The sequence below is a fragment of the Euleptes europaea genome, chromosome 2, assembly GCF_029931775.1.
Source record: "Euleptes europaea isolate rEulEur1 chromosome 2, rEulEur1.hap1, whole genome shotgun sequence".
In the NCBI taxonomy this organism is placed as follows: Eukaryota; Metazoa; Chordata; class Lepidosauria; order Squamata; family Sphaerodactylidae; genus Euleptes; species Euleptes europaea.
This window is the reverse complement of record NC_079313.1, coordinates 25235995-25259193: the sequence shown is the minus strand read 5'-3', so window position 1 is coordinate 25259193 and position 23199 is coordinate 25235995. Positions and strand designations below refer to the sequence as shown.

The following is a 23199-nucleotide window of genomic DNA, read 5'->3' as shown; positions in this document are numbered from 1 at the left end:
TTGGCAGAAATATAATGTCCTTGTGTGCTTATGCAAATAAATAGATTGTAGCAAATAAATAGAACTGGGAGAAGTGCCACCTGCTATTTACTGATTCCCTCATCTTTTGGCCCCTTATAGAAGTAGTACTGTATGTCTTGGCCTATAAATATTATTAGAAAGTTGTGCTTTATTTCTGAATGGTTGCTCTTTTGATTCTGTGAAAGCTAATATTTGGAGGACTTTTTTATGATTAAAGGTTATGACCTAAAATACAGATGTTAATTCAGTTTGCAGAGAGCACATTGCATGAAATATTACACTTACTTCAAGGAGATGAGGTGATAGAAGTGTTTGGCTGCATATTAGCAAAAAAGGGCACTCCATTTATTTAACTATAAATGACAATTTTATGTTTGGACCAAATGACTGGGGCTCCCCCCCACTCACACAGAAAAAAGCACTGCAAAATAAAGTAGTTATAGCAGCTTAAATACGTGAGCTTGAGATGTCCAACAGGATTACCTGTCACAAAGAAAACAATTAGTGCACAATGGTGCTTAAAATACCGCTGTTTTTTTCTTGACATATAATCAGAATAGACCTTGATTATATATGGGACATCCTTCTCTTGAAGTGGCTGCTAGTGCCTCTTCTGGTGAGCTCAGCTGGCACACTCCATTGTGCATAAAATCATTTTCTACAATTTGTGTTGAAGTGACATCAACACAATCAGTTCAAAATTAATTAATTCCCTTCACTTTACACCTAACAACCTGGATAAAATTTTGTTAACTTCCACTGGTAGCTTATCTGTTAAGTTACCAATTCTAAACCACTCTTAGATCACAGAGTTGACTGTAGAATGTCCTGATTAAGGAGAAGGGACAATTGCCTGAAATATAATCAAAACAGAGACAGGCCTAGGAGTGTTTCTGCAGGTCTGGGGCTGCCTTCTCCCTTTCTGCAATGACTGCCTCTTCTGATAAGCTCAGCTAGCAGTGAATGTTGAGCAGGAAGACTTCCCCTTGCAGCACAGGTGGCCACAACTGTCCATCCTGACAGCCACCCAAGGGATCCCAGATCTTTGGATGGTGGTAGTGCCTGTGGAATTGGCCCCCTCTGGCTCTCTGCAGCTTGTCAGCAGAGAGAGTAACCTCTCCTCTAAGATGGTGTCAGTGGCCATGGGTTGGCCCTGTGGCCACCATCATATATGGTTTGCCCTCAGCATATATAATGGAATCTTTGAGGTTAATGTGCTGATCACTCCCTGACTGAGACGGCTGTCACGTGTAATCAGGCAGACTGGTACACTCAGGCATGAATGTCTAGTACAACAGGGAGAGTGCAAGGAAGTTCTCATAAGTTCTACAGAAGCCTCATAGCCCCTAAAAATTAATACATGTATGTGTTATTGGAGATCCACTCTTCTTGGGTAGGGTACTGTGCACCTTGCCCATAAGAGGCGCCTCCCCTGTTTCCTCCACATAAAATTTGGACATGAAGAGGAAAAGTTTTAGTCTTTTCCCCATGTACAAGTTTGAGAATTTGTAGTCATTTTCCCCATGTACAAGTTTGAGCATTTGTAGTCATTTTATGTGCACAGAGATTGTTTTTAATCAATTGGGGTGGTGCTGGTGTAATGTCTACATTTTATATTTATTTTTCTTTACATATTTATACTTATAAATATTTACGTTACTAGCTTAAATATTTTATAAGCAACATTGATACTAATAATAGTATTCTCTCTCTCTTTTTAAAGGGTTTGAATGTAATTTTTAATGTAGCACTGGCTCTCTTAAAGGTAAGCAGTTTATTTACCCAGAAACATTACTAACCCACAAAAACTTTACATGTGTCTGTTGTTCACTTGTAGTTCATTAATAACCTAAAAGGGGTAAAAACCTGCTGCTTTCCAACACAAAAGCTTCCTGACATGGTCACCTAGAAGTAGTTCTTATTAGTTCTTATTTGCCACAGCTGACCAGACAAAAGGCTATTTATAAGCCTGCCCACAAAGTTTGCAGAATAATAGAATAATAACCTGAATAATAGAAATCAAATATCTCTTGACTTAGAAGACAGCAGGTGTTATAGCATGATTGTGGGAAACTGTATTTGTTAAAACATTGCCTAATGTGAAAGGGTTTTTCGAGGTAAATGCATGTGTAATTCAGTGGATACTCTGGCCTTCTCTAAAGCTCTATGATGTCAGGTGGTTGGAGTTAGTATCAAAAGTTCAGATACATTGTGAGAACTTACAGCAGTGTTCCCTCCCTCTGGCACAACCTATCTCACAGAAGGTATGTATGTTAAGTGCATTTATATTCATTTGAAATTTCTTCTCGTCTCTCCTGGGAGCTCAAGATGGATTGCAGTTATTTCACACCCAACTCTCAATATTCCTCTTGCTCTCTGATTCACTCCTCCCTCTTCCATTAGCAGAGTTCCACTAGCGAAAGAGGCAGCTCTTCCAATGGAAGAGGCAGGAAGAGTGATTTTAGTCCTTTCTTTCCCTCTCAGTGACTGCTATTCATGTATGTCCCAGACTTAGCTGAAAGTTGCTGTTAGGAGGAGGGGGAAAGCAGGGAAGATCCACACTGTCAATAACAGATTGCTGGAACCATCCCTTAGAGAGGGCACATGTATCTTTTTTTAAAAGCTTGTAAGTTTGGTACATTGTTATTCAGAAAACAAAGTGTTTACAGAAGTCTCCAGATGTGTTCCCCAAGTGATAATTGGGGGTGAAACCTTCCATTAGCCTTGGTCAGTGTTACTTTCCATACCCTGTATAAGCACTCAGTTTATTAGTTTGGCTAGGTGCATAGCTTTCCAACCAGGAACTTGTAAGGAAAGTGACGGGAAAGCGCTCTGGAGATGCTCACCTTTGAATATAGAACCAGGAAAAAAGGGGGGGTTGGCTGTGGAGAGTTCATTACCTTATCAAAAGCAACCTGTTTTGTAAGCTGATATTTCTTTCCTTTTGGGCAGAAAATTTTTCTTTGGTGTTTTGAGCAGGTATGTGTGTGATGGGGATGGGAGGAAGGGTGAGGCTTAGGACCATGCACGTACAAAGCATTTGTGATAAAATCCTGGCCATTTTTTAATGTTAGGGAAAAATAATTTTTGTGTGTGGTGTTCAAGGGTGTTGATTGCAATATGAAAGCAAATACTGATCTAAACTAAGAGTGATGGTTGAGTATTCATGGTGTGTGGGACCTACTAAATTGGGGTCATTAAGGCTTATGGACCAAGTATGTTTCCAGACAGCCTCAAGGGACATGGCTGCTGAAGCCCTAGTCTGCTCCCGGGAGAGGGAGGTGATTTGGGCAGTAGAGAGATAAATAGCTCCATGATGGCCTCTACCTATAATTAAGAAGCCGGGTCGCCATGGTTTTGATGACCTATGGAACATATAGCAAGGATGACACATGAACACATGAAACTGCCTTATACTGAATCAGACCCTTGGTCCATCAAAGTAAGTATTGTCTACTCAGATCGGCAGCGGCTCTCCAGGGTCTCAGGGAGAGGTCTTTCACGTCACCTACTTCCTAGTCCCTTTAACTGGAGATGCTGGGGATTGAACTTGGGACCTTCTGCATGCCAAGCAGAGGCTCTACCACTGAGCCATGGCCCCTCCCCTACTTGAGTCGGGGTGGGAAAAGAGTTCAGCCATTCTCTCTCATCCTAACGTACTGCACTGGGGTTTATGTGAGCATGAATTTAGGAAGGGAGAACTAGGGCTGTGCATCTTTCTCCCTGGTATTTTTTGGGTTTGGGTTTAATAAACCTGGAAATTTTCAAAAAATCCAAAAATGAATTTGGCTATATAATGAATTTGGCTATCTGAAAAATTTGATTTTTGGGGGGTTTATTAAACCCAAACCTGAAAAATACGTGGGGCAGAGCTAAATGGTGGGCTTTACGGAGCCCAGCATTCAGTTCTGCTCCACTGGGGCTTTTAGATTGCCACTGCTTGCAAACTGCAACCTCTATGTGGAGATTAGACCCTGCAAGCAGCAGTGATTTGAAAGCAGGGGCTTTTTTCCATTTCGGGTTTACCGAATGCACACCCCTAGAGAGAGGCATTGATATCACTCTGAGCTCCATGGAAGAAAAGCAGGGTAGAAGTGTTTGATGGTACTGAAAATGGCTGTGAGGTCTTGGAACTTTAACAGAGTTGCACTCCTCCCTGACCTCGTCTAAATCAACCAAATTAGTTTCCATGCCAAAACCAGGCCAAAAGTCCAACTGTAACAGGTCTGGAATATGAGAGGAGGTGCTTCCTAAGTTATACATGGCTAACAACAAGTGTTCCATGGAACATGGGGAAAAGCCCATGAGACCTAAACAATTGCCAAGAAGACTTCTTTTGCTACATTTCTCCCATGCTTAGATTTTCTAAAGGACAAGTGACTCAGGAATCAAGAGACCAATATAATTACCCACGTACTTAAAAGGGTATTTAACTTTATCATTATGTGCTCCCTGATTTCCTGAACAGTTAGAAGTACCAGAGGCAGTGCCACTGGTTTCTTCCTTTTACAAGAGAGAAGACTAGATTTGTGTCATCTTTGTGATATTTGCTTTATTTACAAATACATAAGTAAAGCACCAATGCAGGCAGAGAGGCACCCCTACAAGGGCTGCAGATTTGTGACCCCATATTAGATTTTCAGAAATCCTACACCTCAAGCAGCTTTGCCTTTAGCCATTTCGCAGCTCTGCTTGCCTCCAGATTCAAAACTGTAAGTAAACTGCTGTTTTGGATGTATTCATCTCCCAAGGACTGAACACAAACCCCACTCCTGCAGTGGAATTGCCCATTCAGGAAATATCTACAGCTATTAAGGGACGCTGAAGTTCTTCTCTATCAAGTCCCTGACTCCCACCTGGAGTCACTTTAGGAAAAACTATACCTATTCACAGTTCAGACAGCAAATGTACAACATCCTTTTCTTTTAAGAGGTGTGGCTGCAACCTAATTTAATGTGCCAAATTCACTGGGGGGAAATGTCTGCTGAGTTCACTGTGGAATAGAAGTTTTCTCTGGTTTATAAATTTTACAAACATATATTTTCCATAAACAAATTGACAAACACAATAACTTCCTGAATCCACTCAAAGTGGTTAAGCTACTTTAACAGGTTGTTGCTCACTGTAGGTTTCTTGCATGTTTCTATTATAGCAGCTCTCATGCTAAATCACTTTGGGTTTGTTTGTTTTTTAAGCAGCGTGGTGATTTGTGCACAGGCTCAGGGCCTAACTACATGATCCACTATTTTTGGGTCTACCCCGGTCCTTTCAAGCAAACGTATGCTCGGAGTTCCTAGTTGAAACTTAGATTTGCAGGTGCTTGGAGGTCGTTTCAGGTTGACAAAAGGTGCACATAGAAAGGTTATGCCTCCTCTCCCCACATGCCAAATTCCCAATCTGAATCAACTCCCGTGCACCTGAGAATCCAAGTTTCCACTGGAAGCTCTCAGTGTATGTCTGCTCGATGGGACCCAGAAACATAACCTTAATTAGGACAGGGGTCCCTAACATTAATCCCGTGGATACTTTTGAATTTCTGGGAGAGGGTAGTGGGTGCCACTACAAAATACTTGCCATGAGGGAGCAATTACTGAAGGTTGGGAGGTTCCAAGCCAAGCATCCTTGTGTGATGTGACAGCTGTTTCCAAATGTGTGCTTTTTGCAGACTTAAAGGTGATGCCTCCAGGGGTCCTCTGAACCATCTCCTGCTCCAGCGTGATTGAGGAAAACCAGCTCTTTTTGGGGGTGGGAGAAGCAAATGGGCACCAGGAAATACATTGGTGGGGTGGTAAACTTGTGTCCGGGTGTACTGCTGTACATGAGGGCATCTTGCAAAAAATTACCAGCACTCAGAAAGCTAATAGGTCAGGGACGATTTTTACATAATCTTCTCCTGTCCTTTATACACTGAGCCTCAGAACAAGATTTTGGCAAATATTCTTTCTGTATTACAGTTATCATCTGATGCTGACCGACTAATCAATTTGTTATCTGATATAGATCCTTATATTTTTCAAAAAATGGCACTGCATGGACTAGAGACCAAGAAAAGCAGGGCGAAGCAATTCACAAAAGGTAGAAAAACTGGATAGAGCCGAATGGGCGTGCTTCAGTTTTTTAACCTTTGTATTCGTCTTAATGATATTGTATATGTTAATTTGCTATTAAATTGTTTTAGATCTGCTGTTATATTGCTTTAGATTGTAATGGCCTATGGCCTTATACAATAAATTTGACTTTGAACCTTACATAACCTTCTCTTTGGCATGCTAGTTTTCTAAGGGCAGGCGGGTTTTGTACAGAACTCCCAAGCAGTCAACAGTGGTACAGGCCAGATACAGGTTTTCCACCTGAGTAAAAACTAGGACTTAGTCAGGGGAGTTTGGGAGAGGCATTGTCTGCTGCACATTTGCAGCTAGCAGCTATGCATGCACGCACACATTCAAATGATAGCGAATATAAGCAAATCAGGAAGACTCTGTCCAGGGGGCAGGAGCACATGATCTCTGCTCCCAGGCACATTTAAAATAGTCATATGGCAATATGGGTGGGTAAAATACAGCTTATGTGCATACTACCGGCACTTCATGTTTAATTAAAAACATGGCAGGTATGAATGCTAAAGGATTAGAAACAAGCAAATAAAAAGAAGCGCCCATTGTGTTGCCTCCAGAATGATCGTCAGCTGCTTCTATTAAGATTTTCGTGGGTGGGGTGGGGGGAGAGGGATGTGAAATGACTTACATGCAAAGAAAAATATCTCTTAAATTCAGCAGTCCTTCCACTCTGAGGACCTCACTAATGTCCTTCATGGCACCTCCCAGTCAGTATTATCTCCCCACATGCTTATTTGATATATTTAGAGCAGTTTTCTTCAGTCTCTGCAGATCTTTCCACATTCAACAGCTTCGAAGCTCCCCACCTTAGAGATTGCCATCCATGCTGCACAGAGAGTAGAAATACAGGCTGTGCCGTTTCAGCTTATTGTGCTTCATCAGCACTCTGCCGCTTTTCTTCTTCCATCTGTCTTGCATCCATGCAGTAACTGGGTGGGATTGCCTGGGTCTCCCCCCCCCCACTTCTGTGTGCTGCCTTAGAAAGGATTGAAATCATTATTTGAAAGCAGAAATGAATTGAGGCCAGTATTTTGCATGGCCGTCAGCACAATGTCCTCCGGGCACGAAAGCACTGAGGCTGTGCTTCCATGTCCCTGTGCGTTTGTGCATTTGGGCAACTATCAGACTAATGGAGATGGAAGGTGGAATGAGAGGGGGAGCTCATCTATCCAAGAGCTCACTATTGGCTTCTTATTACAGCATTCTCCCCTGAGACAGCCTCTGCATGCTCATTCACCTACCTCCGCCTCTCCCTTCCCCCTCCTTCCTTTCCTACCCTTCATTACTGATTCACAGCGAGAGGCGGCAGCAGCAGCCCAGCCACGCTTGTCACGAATCAGGGATTGCAATGAGCTCATCCTTTTTCTCTTTGCAGCTTTACAACTGGCCTGGCTTTATTGCTGTTACGGCTGCTCCAGTCTGCTCTCATATATGTGCACAGGCAAGCTGGGCCATCCTAGCCTTTTTTTGCACTGCATCGTTTTCTCCCTATTCCCCCATTTTCAGGCATTTTTAGACCCATGTCTTTTTTTGCCTTGCATTTTTGGTCTACTCTGGGATGCCGTTGGAACCAGCTTTTCCCATGCTTCTTAGCAAAGAGGTTTTCCTTCTTTTGAGACCCTGCCTTGACAGCTCCTGCTGTAGACAGTGAGTGCATATGAGACTTAAAGCTGGCTCCCATAGTACCACGGTACGAATTTGTGGCTTCAGAGAACAGTGTTTCTCACTCTGGATATTTGCTGTTTTTTGCTGATGGAAGAAGGGGTGCCTTGCCCAGCCCCGGCTCCCAAGCTCGCACCACCCATCAGAAAGTCCCAAGATATACATGATGAGAGAAGCAAGCTTGTGAATGAGTATGCCTGTCGAGTTCTGGAACTTCTGGGGATGGGGCATCGCCTGTTTGTGCCTCGGCTTCTTGCGGTGAGATCTTGTTTTCTTCAGATTAATGCATGGTAATTCTGCCATCCTCTTTCCCATTCCAGCTGTCTGCAAGGGTTCCATTGCATATGGTGGTTGCATCAGGATTTCCCCTGTTCTACACAGTACATTGAGGAAGTAATGACTCTGGCTGCTTTCCTTATGGGCATTGGGCAAGGAGGGACCAGATTAGATTCCCTTCAGTGTCTTACACAGACACTCCTCTGTTGGCCAGTGGTGTCACAGCTGGATCTGCTTTTAGAAGGATTTTCTAAGCCCTCTGATTTTTCTTCTTTCAAACGGCATGCTTTCGTAAGCTGGCAGACTAATGCTAATTGCAAATGCATTCCAACTACTTAAAACTTGGTATCTTGAAGCTAAGATTACAGCTTCTTTAGTGTTGGTAATCAACAGTTACACAAACCAAGTACTTATATGGCTAGAAGCAAGAAAATAACTTGCTATCTGTGCATTAAATGGTGTAAAGGTGTTCTTATCCATTACAACAAATGCATCACATTGCTGTCTGGACTTGATTTGCATTGCTTAGTATGGTGGTAAATATGGAGCTGTTCAGCGACAGGCAAAAAAATACTGGTTTGAGTGATCCAGACTTATTGCTTAAACTCTTTTAGTGCATCTAATTCTTAGCATCACAAGTAATCTAGGCTTTCTTTACTTAATAGACTGCCAAAATGACATCAGATCATTTGACCATTTAGCAAAAGTCAAGAGAGGCCAAATAAATAAATAAATAAATAAATAAATAAACCCAACTCCCTGTTTCTAATAGGATCAGAACGTGTGCCTAGGTCTCTAGAACATTTCAGTTCCTTTTATTCTGTGGATTCATAGCTCACCATAAACCTAGGAGTCATGATAGGTATCATCTATGCCTTATTTCATGCAGTCATTTTCAGAGGAAGTTGAAGTGTTGCTGGTTCTATATGGACCTCCTCTTTTTTATGTGCTGAAAACATTGAAGAATATGTTTACCCACAGGTGTTGTCAATCTGACTTATGCTAGGTTTAAAAAAGGCACATTTCACTGTCTGCAAATTACGCTTCTAAAAAAAAAAGGTGTGTAGACAAATTCAGAAAAGCCAAGTGTGGTGGTGAATACCTGTGGGTGGAACCTGTCATTTCCTTGTTTCCTTTGTGTTTATTTACATTTAAAAGTAGTATTTAGTTTTACATGAGGCTGCCTTATAAAGAGTCAGTCTGTTTGATGCATCTAACCCAGTATAGTGTATTCTGACAGGCAGCAACTCTCCAAGGTCCTAAGCCAAGGTCTTTTGCATCATTTGCTGCCTGATCTTTTTAGTTGGAGATGAGATGCTCAGAACTGAATCTTGGACCTTCTGCCACTGAGATATTGCTCTTCCTTGATCTCCCTCCTCCCCTCATAGGGTGCTTGCGCCAACCCTTGAACACTTTACTCTCTCTTTTCTGTACCTTTTCCAGTTCCTTTTTGAAATAGGGCAGTCAGAGGAGTACACAGTATTTTTAAATCAGCCTCACTTCATTTTATATAATTCAGCTATGATATGCAGGGTTTATTTTTCGTAGCAATTTTGCTGAAGTTCATAATTCCTTGGCAATTTGTAATTTTCGCAATGAATACAAAGGTATAATTCCTCAGGTTAAATTTTGATTAGAATCCTAGCTGGAGAACTCTCCCCCCCCACACACACACACACCAGATGTCTGCTATATTCTGGTGAAGCAGGGTCTTTCTCAGGACTACTGAGGCAGCCTGCATTTCTGCCATAGAGTGGTCTTAGGAGGAAGAGCAGGGAGTGCAGGAAACATACCTTCCTCCTGCTGCCAGTAGAACAGCCACTACCATATCTAAGTAAGGGAGTTTAGGAGAAGGATTTTGGGATACCTTGTGTATTGGGAGATGGATCGGATCTCATTTAACACCATCAGATTTCAACTGGGCCCATGTTTTAGGATAAATAATTTGGCTTGCCAAGTTAAAAACTGAACTATGGGCTGGGGTGTGTGTGTGTCACTCATTTTGCCTAATAACGTACATCATGGGCTTTGCCTTGTTTTGCCTCTGAAATACACAGAGGCATCATCGAGCATATCCTTATGGTTCCAAAATGTTTCTTACTAACCTTGAGTCTCATCTTGCTTTCTTGCTGCCCATTTCATCATCCAGAATTATTTGATGCTGTCTGCAAACTTGGCTTCTTTCCCTGGCTTCAAATCATTTATCAATGTTAACATTTGTCTATTACATTTTTATTCTACCTTCAGTAAAGTTCATGGGTGAGAAACAGACTAGTTACTTGTCTCAAATATTATTCCTACCATGAGTTTGATTTTAACTTATCAATTTTGTCTGTCATCTTATCCAAGAACTACTAAATGTTTGTGAAAGACTTTCTCAATAGCTTTTTAAAAGTTTGACATATGTAGTCTACCAGAGGACTCCATCTACACGTTTGGTGACACACTCCAGCAAGAGATTGCATTAGCCTGAAATATTAGATGAAGCATTTTCTACCAGTTCTTATATCGAACAGCCATGTGGCTCCTGTGCAGATTTCCCCTTCACCACAAGTCATTGCAGGTTCCAATTGTATTTTAAAATTTTGAGTAATATGACCAAACATGCACAAGATCTGCTGTCTTAATACCACATCTGCAATGTTGCAAATGGTCCAGAGTTAGAAACTTTTCTACAGTGTATGCAATGGATGATACCAGCAGGGTCATTAGCATGATTTTCTGGGCCTGGAACAAAATTTATATATACCCTACCCACATTTCCTGAATCCCCTCTGGGTCCATTTGTGTTCAGTATCAAAGCTCACTCACCAAATTTAAGTTTGTGGATATAGGATGAAGAGGAGCTCTTTCTTTATCCCAAAAGTCGATCTCCCTCCTGCATTCAATTTAAAAAAGGCACATATTACTGTTGTGTAGATTCTGCATACTGGAGCTTTATTTAACAGACTTGCATCCTGATGAAGGGCAGTATCCTACCACTCTTATAAGCAGAAGGTATAGGTCCTGCATTCTTCTCCATTGCTCTTTCTGGTCCCTGTCTCTTTCTGATACCATTCTAGGGTGGTGGGACCTCACTTTCTTCCTGGGAAGTGGAGGTGTAGGTTGGGAAGGTGACGGGCTGTTGCTTCCAGCAGCATGGATTCATGAGCCCTAGCAGAGCTCCAACGCTGCTGAAGTTCACTTTGTTTCTGGCAGACACAGCGGTGGGGTGGGTTTGGAGTGTAATTATGATGATTGGTGTAAGCCACACCTGTTGCTGCCTCCTATATTGCAGTCCTCCTCAAATTCTGGTGCCCCAAGTGGCCTATTGGATTCCTTATATGTTAAATCTGCCTTGCTCATGGTTCTTGCTCACATATCTTAAGTAAAGCAAATTTAAGAAGAAATGCCATGAGTTGGATCCAACCAGCTTTTCTATCAGGTGAACAAGAAGGGAAAGCTGCCTTCTTTGAATAAAAAAAAAGAGTATGCTGGGGATTATTAAACCTGTTTGGACAAAACAATTGTGGGGTGGATGTTATAATAAGGTTGGACATTAAGTGATCTTGAGATAAAAAGATTGTTGATTCCAACCCCATGAAATTAAAGTCTGACCCTGATGTTTCAATCTGCCAAAAAAACTAATTGTTTACTGTAGTAGGTACTAGTGATAAAGTTTATTGTCTGCGGCCGAAGGCCATCACAATCCACCATACAAAAAATTAAAATAACATTAAAATAACATAATACTGTAGTAGGTAAAAAGTTTAATTTTTGGCATGGTGCACTGTAAATCTAGGTTGTAGTCTGATCCATTGGATAAGGGAAGCCTTGCTGGTTTCCCAACCAGGCTCTATAACTTTGGTAACTAGTTTTGGAACTGTGTGTGTGTGTGTTAAGTGCCCTCAGGTTCCTTCTGACTTATGGTTACCATATGAATTAATGACCTCCAAAACCTCCTATCATTAACAGCCTTGCTCAGGTCTTGCAAACTTAGGGCTGTGGTTTCCTGTATTCAGACTTTTCAAAGAAACCATAGCTTATTGTGGAAAGCAAAAGACAGCTATTCCTGTTGCTATAGCACATCTGTAATTTATTCTAGCCAGATTGATTTGGGAGCAGAGGGGCAGGTAGCTTGGTGCCTTGTGGTAGAAATTGATGTCACTTCACTGTGCTGCTGGAGCATAAGTAGATGGACTTCTCTTCCCCCATCGGCAGCAAATACTTACCTCCAAAGACCATCCATTTTCCTTTCCATTATAACTTTTGATACATGGAAATATAGAGATATAGTATTTGCTCCTGTGTTTAATCTTTCAAATGAGAGATGCTAGTTCTTAAGCCTGCTTAAAAATTGGTTGTTGCAAAATGTTTCTTGAAAAGCCCAGATGTGCAGGGATGTGCTGTGGGTACTCACATACTTGAAGATACTCTTACATTCAAGTGCTAGATCTTGACAATGTTTCTGAAAACAACTATGGTTGACATGGAGCCTTCTGGAAGTTAGTTTTATATGTTGATTTAGCTCAGCATAGTCAATCTGAATGTAATGGAAATTATGTTGTTTTGTATGGTAGTGTTTTCAGGCCCAAGTTTTTGGTGATGTTCCTTATCTTTGCTGATGGATAACTTCCTGATGTATTAATTGTGGAATGTATTTGCTGCATTGTCCTGTCATGTTTGAAGCTTTGCAAAGCCATAACAATGACAGAAAAACCAGCTAGGTACTGGAAAGCAAAGACAATAGTCAGAACTAATTCCCTTTCTGTTTTTCTTTTGCAAACTTTTATCTTGACAGCGTTTGCCAGATTACTTGTTGGGTGTAGAAAAATAAGTATATCAGGTTGTTAACTCCTGTGTTGTTCTTTTTGTGATCTCTTTGAATGTGCTCTGACATTCAAAGAACAGAGATTTCTGTTTCTTCTAGAGAATAGAGATTTGTCCACATAATGCTGTGTAGAGTATCCTCAACAGATTACAAATTCAGGCCATAAGAGTGCCAATATGACTGTGTTCTCTGCTTATAGTAGTTCTCCACTGTGTTTCTTTGCAGACTTCCAAGGAGGATCTTCTGCAAGCTGATTTTGAAGGGGCCTTGAAGTTCTTTAGAGTACAGCTGCCCAAAAGGTACCGAGCTGAAGAGAATGCTAGACGGCTTATGGAACAGGCATGCAATGTAAAGGTAAGAGCGATCATATTTGTCTTCAGATAAGAAACAGTCAATTTTAAGAGTGGGAATTTGGAGTAAGAAAGCATGATGAAGTTTTTTTTTGGGGGGGGGGAGAACATATCAGTGTTCTTCCTGTTCCTTCAACTCTTCTCCCTCCCATTCACAGTCTGTTTGATTTCAAAATGAAAACAGATGTTATTATACAATCTATAATATACATAGTCTTCATTTGTTGAAATGCATTCTGTCCTTCACAAGCCTATTGATGATGATTGTAGATGTGTAACATTATCTGAATAGACGGTTCTTGCTGAATGGTAGATTTGGGATTGCTGAACATTTGGAAGAGGGAGTTTTATTGGAGACCAGCTCCAGACATGTCTGTGGTGATGAAACGTGCTCCATAAAGATCAGCATGAGGCTGTTGTCAGTTGTGGGACATAAGGATGAAATGGGCAGATTTTGTTTTCCTTTATGTCTGTCCTGGTTTGATTGAGATGATCACAACAGAATGATACATACAGTAGAAGCTGATTGTTACTCATGTTTGGAATATTGACCCTACTTCTGCAATATGTAGATAGGCCTATACATTCAGAAGCCACATTTCCAAATGTAATCCAGGAAGATCTGGGGGAGTCAAAGTTTTGTATAACTATAACTTTGCAGGGGCTGGTATTAACACAGTGAGAAAGAAAACTGTTCCTGAATGAAAGCTGGATCACCATGGTGTGTCGACGAAGCTGTTTCTTTAGTATAACCATGGCTGTTCTTTGGATTTGAGAACTTGTGGTCCTTAGGAAATCTCATAGAACATTATTTTTGTAATAATTTTCTCTGTTAAAACTTCCTGAACTACACATTTCCCTTTCTGTGTAAATATTACTTGTGCTCAATTATGTTTTTCAAACTATGATATGAAATTTAACCTTTCTGACCAAGAAAGGAGTATTCATATCATTGTTAATAATCTGCCCTGCAGTCTAAAGGGGTTTTGCGGGCAATGCTGGCTTAGCTATTATCACTAAATAGTTTATCAGTCTAATACTTCACCTCCACAGTGAAGATGCTACAGAAGTAATTTATACTGTGTGTAGTGGAAAAGGCCAACCGAGAACAGCAGGAATTAAGATGGTAATTGTAGGTAGTCTGCTGGATTGTGTGAGCTTTCACTTTGGCCAGTGGTATATCAGTTAATATATCAGTGATATATCCTGTAATAGAAGAGACAGAAACAATTCCTCAATGGTCAGGAAGGATTTTATTTGGATTTTGTATTTCATGTAAGGATGGACAAAATAGTGGAAAGGGTTCTCAGGTTTGATTGTATATTTGTGGCAGAGTATTTTGAATGTATGTTTTATGCTTTGGGTGGTTATTTGTCTGAACATTTAGATGTGTCCTAGAAATAAATATAAATGAAACATACTAAATTATTAGGGAAAAGCTTGCCTCCAACTTCATAGGAAAGGCTTCTGTGGCAATGTAGTATGTCTTACTTAAATTTCCTTTGCTCTGTTTATCCTTGCACTATTATCTTCGGCTTGTGAAAATGCAGTCTTGATTTTGGAATAAGAAGGGCCACGTTTTTATTTTTCACTCTATGGGGTGTGTTCTGATTCACAGCTTCAGTTGTGATATAAATGACTTTATTTGAATGTTAAAGCTTTTTTTCTATAAGGCATAAACCACGTGCACAGAGTATTTACCAATAGAAAAACCTGCTAGTTCATAGGTCTGAACTTTTTTTTAACTGTACAGACATGTGTTTCCTTTGGGAATGTTATATATATTATTTGATTGGTCTTCAGGTTACACCAGTGGTTCCCAACCTTTTTTTGACCATGCCCCACCTAAGCATCTCTAAAATCCTGATGCCCCTCCCCCCCGTGACATTGTCACCAGCTGACCTCCGTGTACATTCTTATTTTCATTTTAAAAATGTGTATGTCACAATATACATTTATATACTGTATATGAGACCCCTAGAACCATAAGAAATGCAAAAATTCACTGTTAATAACTCATTCTCGAATTGCCCCCCTTAAAAATCAAATTGCCCCCTGTGGGGCATGTGCCCCACATTGGGAACCACTGGGTTACACACTCTCATATTTGTAAACAAAAAAAGTGACACCCGTTATGTCAGATCACTCTTGCTTAAGGGTTGGCCCTCACTATTGGCTTTGTCTCAGTGCAAGGCTGTCAGAAGATCTAATTTGCTCAGAAGTGTCTCATGAACAAAGTACATGGATGCAGCTGGTGGTTCTTCAAGGCAATTCCTATGACTGCAGCAACTGAAAAATGTGCCACTGCAATCGTGGAAGTTGCCACTGTGAAGTGACTGTGTTGAGACTCCTGTTCAGATACAGAGATTTAACAAAGTTCGCTGTAATAATGTCAGGCAATGGAAAAGTACAAAATAACTGAATGTAAACATTTGGAGCTTACCAAAAAGTTGCTTTTCAGTCCCTGCAACCAATTTGCAGACTCGGTTGTGGACCAAAAGTTAGATTAAGAACATAAACACTTGCAAGACGTTCTCTGCCTGAATGAATCGCTCCTGGAAGGTTGTACGGAGCGAAAGTTTACAGTGTCGACTAGAGTTGTAGTTACATATCTTGAAATCTTGCTCATTCCACAGGTTTGGCAAAATTATTTTGGAACTTGTACTTGTAGAGGAACTTGTAGAGGAACTCCTCTACCCGCTTAGCTCTGCCCAATGAAGGCAAACTCAGACAATACTGCCTCTTGTTTCTGCGTAGCATATACAGCATGTGCATATACAACACTGAAAGTCCTGCTGGCTTATCTCATTGTGCATTTACTAGTTTATCTAGGGTTTGATGACATTTTTCCTGTATGTTTAATAAGTTAGTAAAGCTTTGTTACCGCTCAAGCCTATCCATTACATCACAGCTGTACTCCTCCACAAGAATGCCCTCCTGAACAATTATGTTTTCACATTTTGTGAAACAATAGAAACATGAAGGCCTTCCTAATAGTTTCAAGCTGACAGTTCCTTAATGTGGGAGTTGCCACCAAGAATTCTGGCAGTTGCCAGTTTTACCTGTTTGCAGGGTGGCAGCTTCAGACAGGTGCAGCTTTCACAGTGGAACATAGCAGGAGAGGTGGTCCTGCAAGTACAAGGGTTCAGTGGCATTAAGGATTTTGTAGGTGATGGAATCTTGAAATGAGCCCAGTACCTGATTGGTACTCAAAAGAGTATTGGAAGAAAGTGAGTGATATGCAAATTCTGCTTGGCACCTGGCTTTAGCCAGGCCACTATGTTTTGTATGAACTGGAGTTTCTGAATTGTCTTTAAGGGCAGACCCCTGTGTTACTGCATTCTAGCCTCGAGGTAACCATAGCCTGGATCCATGTGGCCAGGTCAGCTGTTCAAGGACCATCTTTTGCGTTAAGTGGAGTTGGCAGAACACCTCTTCCCCAGTTGCATCAGCTTGCTTCTCTAGCAGTAAAGCTGGATCCAGAATCACCCCATGGCTCTTAATCAAGTCAGTGAGAGACAATTGGATCCCATCAAAAGAGGGGATCCCCATGTCCATCAGGGTCTCAGCATTACCTCTGTCTTGTCAAGACTGCGTTTCAGCTTGTTTGCCTTCAGCCACTCAGCTGCAGCAGTCATTGGTTCAGAGGCTCTATAGAGTGACCATGTGACTTGGATAAAGAAATGTTTGTTCATAAGTAATCTGGAATCAGGGATGAGGTGCAAAGTTGCAGAGGACAGGATGGTGGAAGTCAAAGTGAATAGTGAAGAACTCCAAAAGAATCTCTCTAGATTAGGTGAGCATGTGTGACAGTGGGGCAAATTAGGTTCAGTATCAGTGTAAAGTGATCCACACTGGGACATAAAATTCTTATTTTACATATGTTGATGGGGTCTGAAATGGTAGTTACTAATAGGAAAGAGTACTTGGTTGTGGTGGATAGCTTGATGCAAATCTTAGTATGGAGGAGTGGTGAAAAAAGCACATTCTATTCTAAGGATTATTAGAAAATGGCTGGTATACCAGGGTTGTTGTATAGACCTATGGTGCAGCCACATTTTAATGAACATGTACAGTTCTTGCTGCTGTATCTTAAACAGGATGCAGTAGTGTTGAAAAAGGCAACCGAAATAATCAAGGAGTTACAGTATGAGGAAAGGGTTAAGGGGCTGGGTGATTTTTTTTAGTTTAGAGACAAGATGACTAAATAGGAAATATGACAAAGATTTATAGAATTATGCATGGGGTGGAGGAAGGAGATAGAGTGAACTTCATTCCCATCATTCTAGAACTCCCAAGCAAGTTGATGGACAGAATATTCAGGACAGACCAAAGGAAGTACTTCTACACCCAGAGTGATTAACTTAGAGAATTCACTGCCACAGGATGTAGTGATGGTCACTAGTTTAATTGGCTTCAAAAGTGGGTTAGTCAAAGTTCATAGAGAATAGGTCCATCAATGGCTATTACTCATGGTGACTCCAGGTTTGGAGGCAGTAGCCCTCATGACTACCAGTACTAGGGTGGCGGTATTAACTGGGAGAGACTTGGTGCCCTGCTTGTAGTCCTCTTGGGAGTATCAGGGTTGGCCAGTGTGTGAAACAGGGTGCTGGACGAGATGGGCCATTTGTCTGATCCAGGATGGCTGCTTTATGTTCATAGATGAATCCAGTGTGTGACTCTGTCATGCATGCATCCTATAGTTTAAGTACTCTGGGTTCCTCAGCTTTTATCAGTGCAACTGGTACCTGAATAAATATTTACCAGAAACAGTGAGCCAGAAATACCAAGTCACAGTTTAACCCACAGTTCACACCCCATTGTGGCTTTGTTTTTGTAAGTTATTGTAAAGAGAGAATGTGTGGGCAAGTGTGTTATTCATGCTCTTTGTTTCCTTAGGTAGCACTGCAGGATTTCAGTGCATGGGTATTGCAGGGTAAGGGGAGGTACCTTGTGTTACCTTGTCAGTCTAAAGAGCTATACCAGCTGTCCTGTGCTTAAATGGCACAGTTCAGCCTCCACCAGATCAAATAAATGAGAAAATACCATTACAAAAAAGTTCTGCCCTTTAACCTTAAAGAGCCAGTAACTTTTGAAGGCCCTGACCTGGATGGCCCAGGTTAGCCTGATCTCATCAGATCTCAGAAGCTAAGCAGGGTCAGCCCTGGTTAGTATTTGGATGGGAGACCACCAAGGAATACCAGGGTTGCTGTGCAGAGGAAGGCACTGGCAAACCACCTCTGTTAGTCTCTTGCCATGAAAACCCCAAAAAGGGGTCGCCATAAGTCGGCTGCGACTTGAAGACACTTTACACACACACACACACACACAACTTTTGAAGGATTAGAAGACAAAGTGAGAGAGCCATGTGAGCTACCCTAATACCACAGTTGTGTATACAGGGCAACAGTATGGCAGCTGTATTATGCTCTGTCTTCATGCACTTGCCTCCTCAGTGAGGGGAATTTCTATAAAGAAAATAGCAAACACACACTGCTGCTTATATATGTCTTTCCTTTGTTTCCTTGGCCACGCATGACGACAGCCAGAGATCTCTTAATCCAGGGTGTTCTTATTACAATCAGTGGGGATGTTGCCAAATACCTAACTTGTGACGGACATACTTACCTTTGCGTACTGCGTATCTTTCATTTTGCCAGCTACTTGATTCTGTTTTTCCAGCTACTTTGAATTGCACACACTTTTCCTGTGTATTCATGCAACTGATGTACACATGGAGGTGCCCATGTAATTTTTGCAAATGCAGTTAAATAATAATTGTTCATTTTAATTGGGAGAAGAGATTGAAATTATTACAGAACGTAGGGTGTTCATTATGTATGTGTGTATGTATGTATGTATGTATGTATGTGCTGTCAAGTTGCAACCAATTTATTGCGACCCCAGCAAGGGGCCAGCAAGGCAAGTGTGAGAAGCAGAGGTGGTTTGCTACTGCCTTCCTCTGCAGAGCCTTCCTTGGATGTCTCCCTTCCCAGTACTGATCCTGCTTAGCTTCTGAGATCTGATGAGATGTAGAATGGTATGGAATAGCCCAATCAAGGTATTTATTACAAAAATACTTTAACTTGTAATTGCATTGTGCAGCTATGAAAGTTGGACAAAATACCTGAACCAGCTAAAACTTCTCAGTTACATTAAAAGTCTGTTAGGTGTTTTATGCATGGCTGCTTTAACCTCCTTTATTCCCCGTTTCAGCCAGGATCAAATTTTTCAGTATGCACGAAGTCTCGTTCCTTTGAAGCTCAATGCTGTTTCGATGCAAAACGAACCCGGCTTTTCCCATTCCTCTTCTGGCCCGAATTAAACCGTTCATCCTGGCTCATTCCGGAGTCACAGAGCGTGCATACTCCGTTCTCGGGTTGAGCTTCCCCACGCCATCATGCCCCACCCTTTTCCAACTCCTTCCTCAAAGCAGCATGCTGATAGTTAAACGGGAAAACAGAAGATTAGCTTCTCTCACAGCCAATCACAAAGCAGTGTGTAAAGAGGCGGGGATTCAAGTGCTTCCTTCTACCTCGGAGCTCTTTCTGAGCAAAAGAAAGGCTTTTTAAAAACGAGGCTTGGATTTCTCCCCCACCCCCCTTGTTTCAGTTAGTTCCGTTTTTTGTTTTTTGTTCTTAAAATGCTTTTTTATGTGGCAGCTGGGTTTAGGGGAAAGAAATCTTCTTTCACGGGGAGCACTGAAGTAAGCCAATTACAGAGCAGCATTTAAAGGGGTGGGACTTGATTTGAGTTTGGGAGACTGTTTTTCTGTATTCATGGTTCTATTAGTACACAGTTTTGTCCCTGATCATTCAAGCCAATGCATACAGTTTTCCCCAACCCAGGTTACTTTAACGTGCAATGAACCCAGGTCCAAGCAGGGAGATCCAACCCATGCATAAAAGACCTTTGTTGTAATTATCCATCATTGGGAAATTATACGCCAAAGTTTTGCAACTTAAACTTACCAATTGGATTTCACTCCTTAAAATCTTAGGCCCTGAACAAACTGGCTTTAGCCAAGGTAAATCTCCTCTTGATCACTGTATCCTTCTCTCCCACCTTATAAACAAATATGTCAAAAGAAGGAAGGGTAAGCTTTTCGCTGCATTTTTAGGTCTAAAAGGGGCATTTGATTCTGTCTTGAGAACCTTACTCTTGGAGAAACTTGATCGGCTGATCCGGGACAAGAGATTGATATTTCTTATAAAGAGATTATACTCAGATACTGTATATACTCGTGTATAAGCCGAGTTTTTCAGCACATTTTTTATGCTGAAAAAGCCCCCCTTGGCTTATACTGGAATGAGGATCCCACTTACCTGTTCTCCGGTACCGTGCGGGTGTTCTCCGGTCTCTCCCACTCATCTGCGGGCGCCTGCAGCCTCTGTAGGAGGTCCGATGACTGCTGATATCTTCCGCACATGCACCACGCGCCCGCCTCACGGGTGGGGGGGGAAGTGAGGGGGCGTGGGAGAGTCCCTCGGGGGGAGGGAGGGCGGACTGGCGGAACCCCCCTCAGTGAGGGCAACTGGGAGGGGGGGCTTTGGCGGTTATGAGGGGGGAAAGCAGTGTGGGGGGAGGGGTGCCTCCGACCCCCTCCTCCTCCTCAGAGAGTTCCGGCGGCCGCCGCCGCTGAGGGGAAAAAAAGATGGAGTGGCGAGGATGGAAGAGGAGGAGGAGGGGGGAGAATGGAGGCGCCCGACGCTGAGGGGGAGCGTGTGCATGGCGTAGGATGAGGGGGCGTGGCTGGGGGTGGGGGAGCGCATGTTAGGGCTCATAATATACACGCTGCGTTGTGTACACACTGTGTTACTGCATGTGTTGCGTTAGCACTTCTTTTTCAAAGTCTTTTTTTTTATCCTGTTACAAATGGATCCCAATACTTCTAATCCTGGACCAAAACAAAAACGCAGGTCATACGAAGCTGGTTTCAAACTTAAGGTTGTGTCAAGAGCAGAAGAAAGCAATAACAGTATTGCAAGTAGGGAATTTTGTGTTGACGAAAAATAAGTGAGGGAGTGGCGGAAAATGAAAGCTGACTTGGAAAAGATTCCAAAGGCAAAAAAAGCTCGACGTGGTTTAACGACTTCATATGGGGCTCTAGAGACTGAATTGCATAAATGGGTTATGGAGTGTCGTCAAAATGGTTACTGCGTAACATTCATGGGAATTCGCTTACGTGCCCTTCAAATGGCTAAAGATGACAAATTAAAAGCACCAGGCACTGAAAATTTTGTTGTGTCAGCAGGATGGTGTACCCGCTTCATAAATAGGTTTGCCCTATGTTTGCGGCAAAGAACAAAGATTTCACAGAAGTTGCCAAAAGACCTTGATGAAAAAGTGATGTCATTCCATTCATTCATCATAAAACAAAGAAGGATCCATAACTATGACCTGGGAGTTATTGGGAATATGGATGAAACCCCTATGACCTTTGATCTTCCAAGCAACAGAACTATGGCAAGTTTGGGAGACAAAACTATTTTACTCAGAACCACAGGAAATGAAAAAAACCATTTCACAGTCGTTCTGTCATGTTTGGCTAATGGAACTAAGCTGCGGCCTGTCATTATTTTTAAAAGAAAGACCTTGCCTAAAAAGGTCAAATTCCCATCACGAATTACAGTGCGCGCACATATTAAAGGCTGGATGGATGAAGACGGAACAAAAAAATGGCTGGAAGAAATTTGGAACGGACGAGCAGGAGCAGCCTTAAAGAAAAAAAACATCATTGCTAGTTTGGGATATGTTCAGAGGCCACACATCTGATGACATAAAAAAATTGGCAAAGTCTTCTCAAATTACTTTGGCCGTTATTCCAGGTGGGCTTGCATCTGTATTGCAGCCCCTAGATGTGTGTTTAAATAAACCTTTCAAAGACTGTGTGAAAGATGTGGCATGAATGGATGTCATCTGGTCAAGCCCGACTGACAAAAGTTGGAAATCTGATGAAGCCCGACATAGAATTGATAGCAAAGTGGGTTCGGATTGCATGGGAAGAGATTCCAGAGGACATGGTGCAACACGCCTTCAAGAAATGTGGCATTAGTAATGCTATGGATGGCAGTGAAGACAGCGCTTTGTATGAAAACGACAGCAGTGATGGTGATGACTGCGAACTCAGTGATGATGACAGTCTATGCTGATAACCTCACACCAGCTACAGCTGAAGCTCTGTTTGGACATACAGATGATGAGGAGGAATCCAGTTTTGAAGGATTTTAACTCTTGTGTTTTAGCTTGGTTGCTGATTGAGCTAAGGTTTTTGTACTTTTAAAGTTATTGTTGATTCAAAACCTAAAGTTATTCAAAACCTTTTAACCTACTGATGCCTCAATTAATGTAATTTTATTGGTATCTATTTTTATTTTGAAATTTACAAGTAGCTGCTGCATTTCCCACCCTAGGCTTATACTCGAGTCAATAAGTTTTCCCATTTTTTGTGGTAAAATTAGGTGCCTCGGCTTATATTCGGGTCGGCTTATACTCGAGTATATATGGTACTTCTTGCCAAGTGAGATGCTCTCCCTTTGGAAGACTTACCCCAATGATTTTAACTAATAAAGGGGTGAAACAGGGATGTTTATTAGCGAATTGCTAGAGAAGGGATCCTCAGCGGGGTGCCTGTGGGTGCCATGGTGCCCACCATCATCTTTTGTGGAGGCCCCCAGGTATATTTAGGAAGTGGGAAGGACCAGATGGGGCTTCTGCCCAGTAGGGCTTCTGATTGGCTATTGGAGATCTGATTGGCTGCGCAAAATGTTTTTTTTTATTGTTTTGGCAGCAGCTGCCACCACAGCACAAGGATCTTCACTGCATGACTGAAAGAAAGCTGCGTGTAAACAAGAAAATACTTTTAAAATGTTCATTTTTAAAGGCATCCTGTTAAGTAGAGCTTCTGCTTGAAATGTTGAAGAGTTACTACTAGAGTTGTGCATAGCTGTGCTCCCTGTGGTTG

At 41.8% G+C, this 23199-nt stretch overlaps 1 protein-coding gene across 1 annotated transcript in view; it reads left to right on the top strand.

The window, feature by feature from the left end:
• RABGAP1L (RAB GTPase activating protein 1 like) overlaps positions 1–23199 on the top strand; it is a 196453-nt gene that overhangs the window by 123834 nt on the left and 49420 nt on the right. The window contains exons 17-18 of the mRNA XM_056867417.1: positions 1745–1786; positions 13111–13239. Of these exons, the coding sequence (XP_056723395.1) occupies positions 1745–1786; positions 13111–13239 (171 nt within the window). The remainder of the gene's footprint in view (positions 1–1744; positions 1787–13110; positions 13240–23199) is intronic.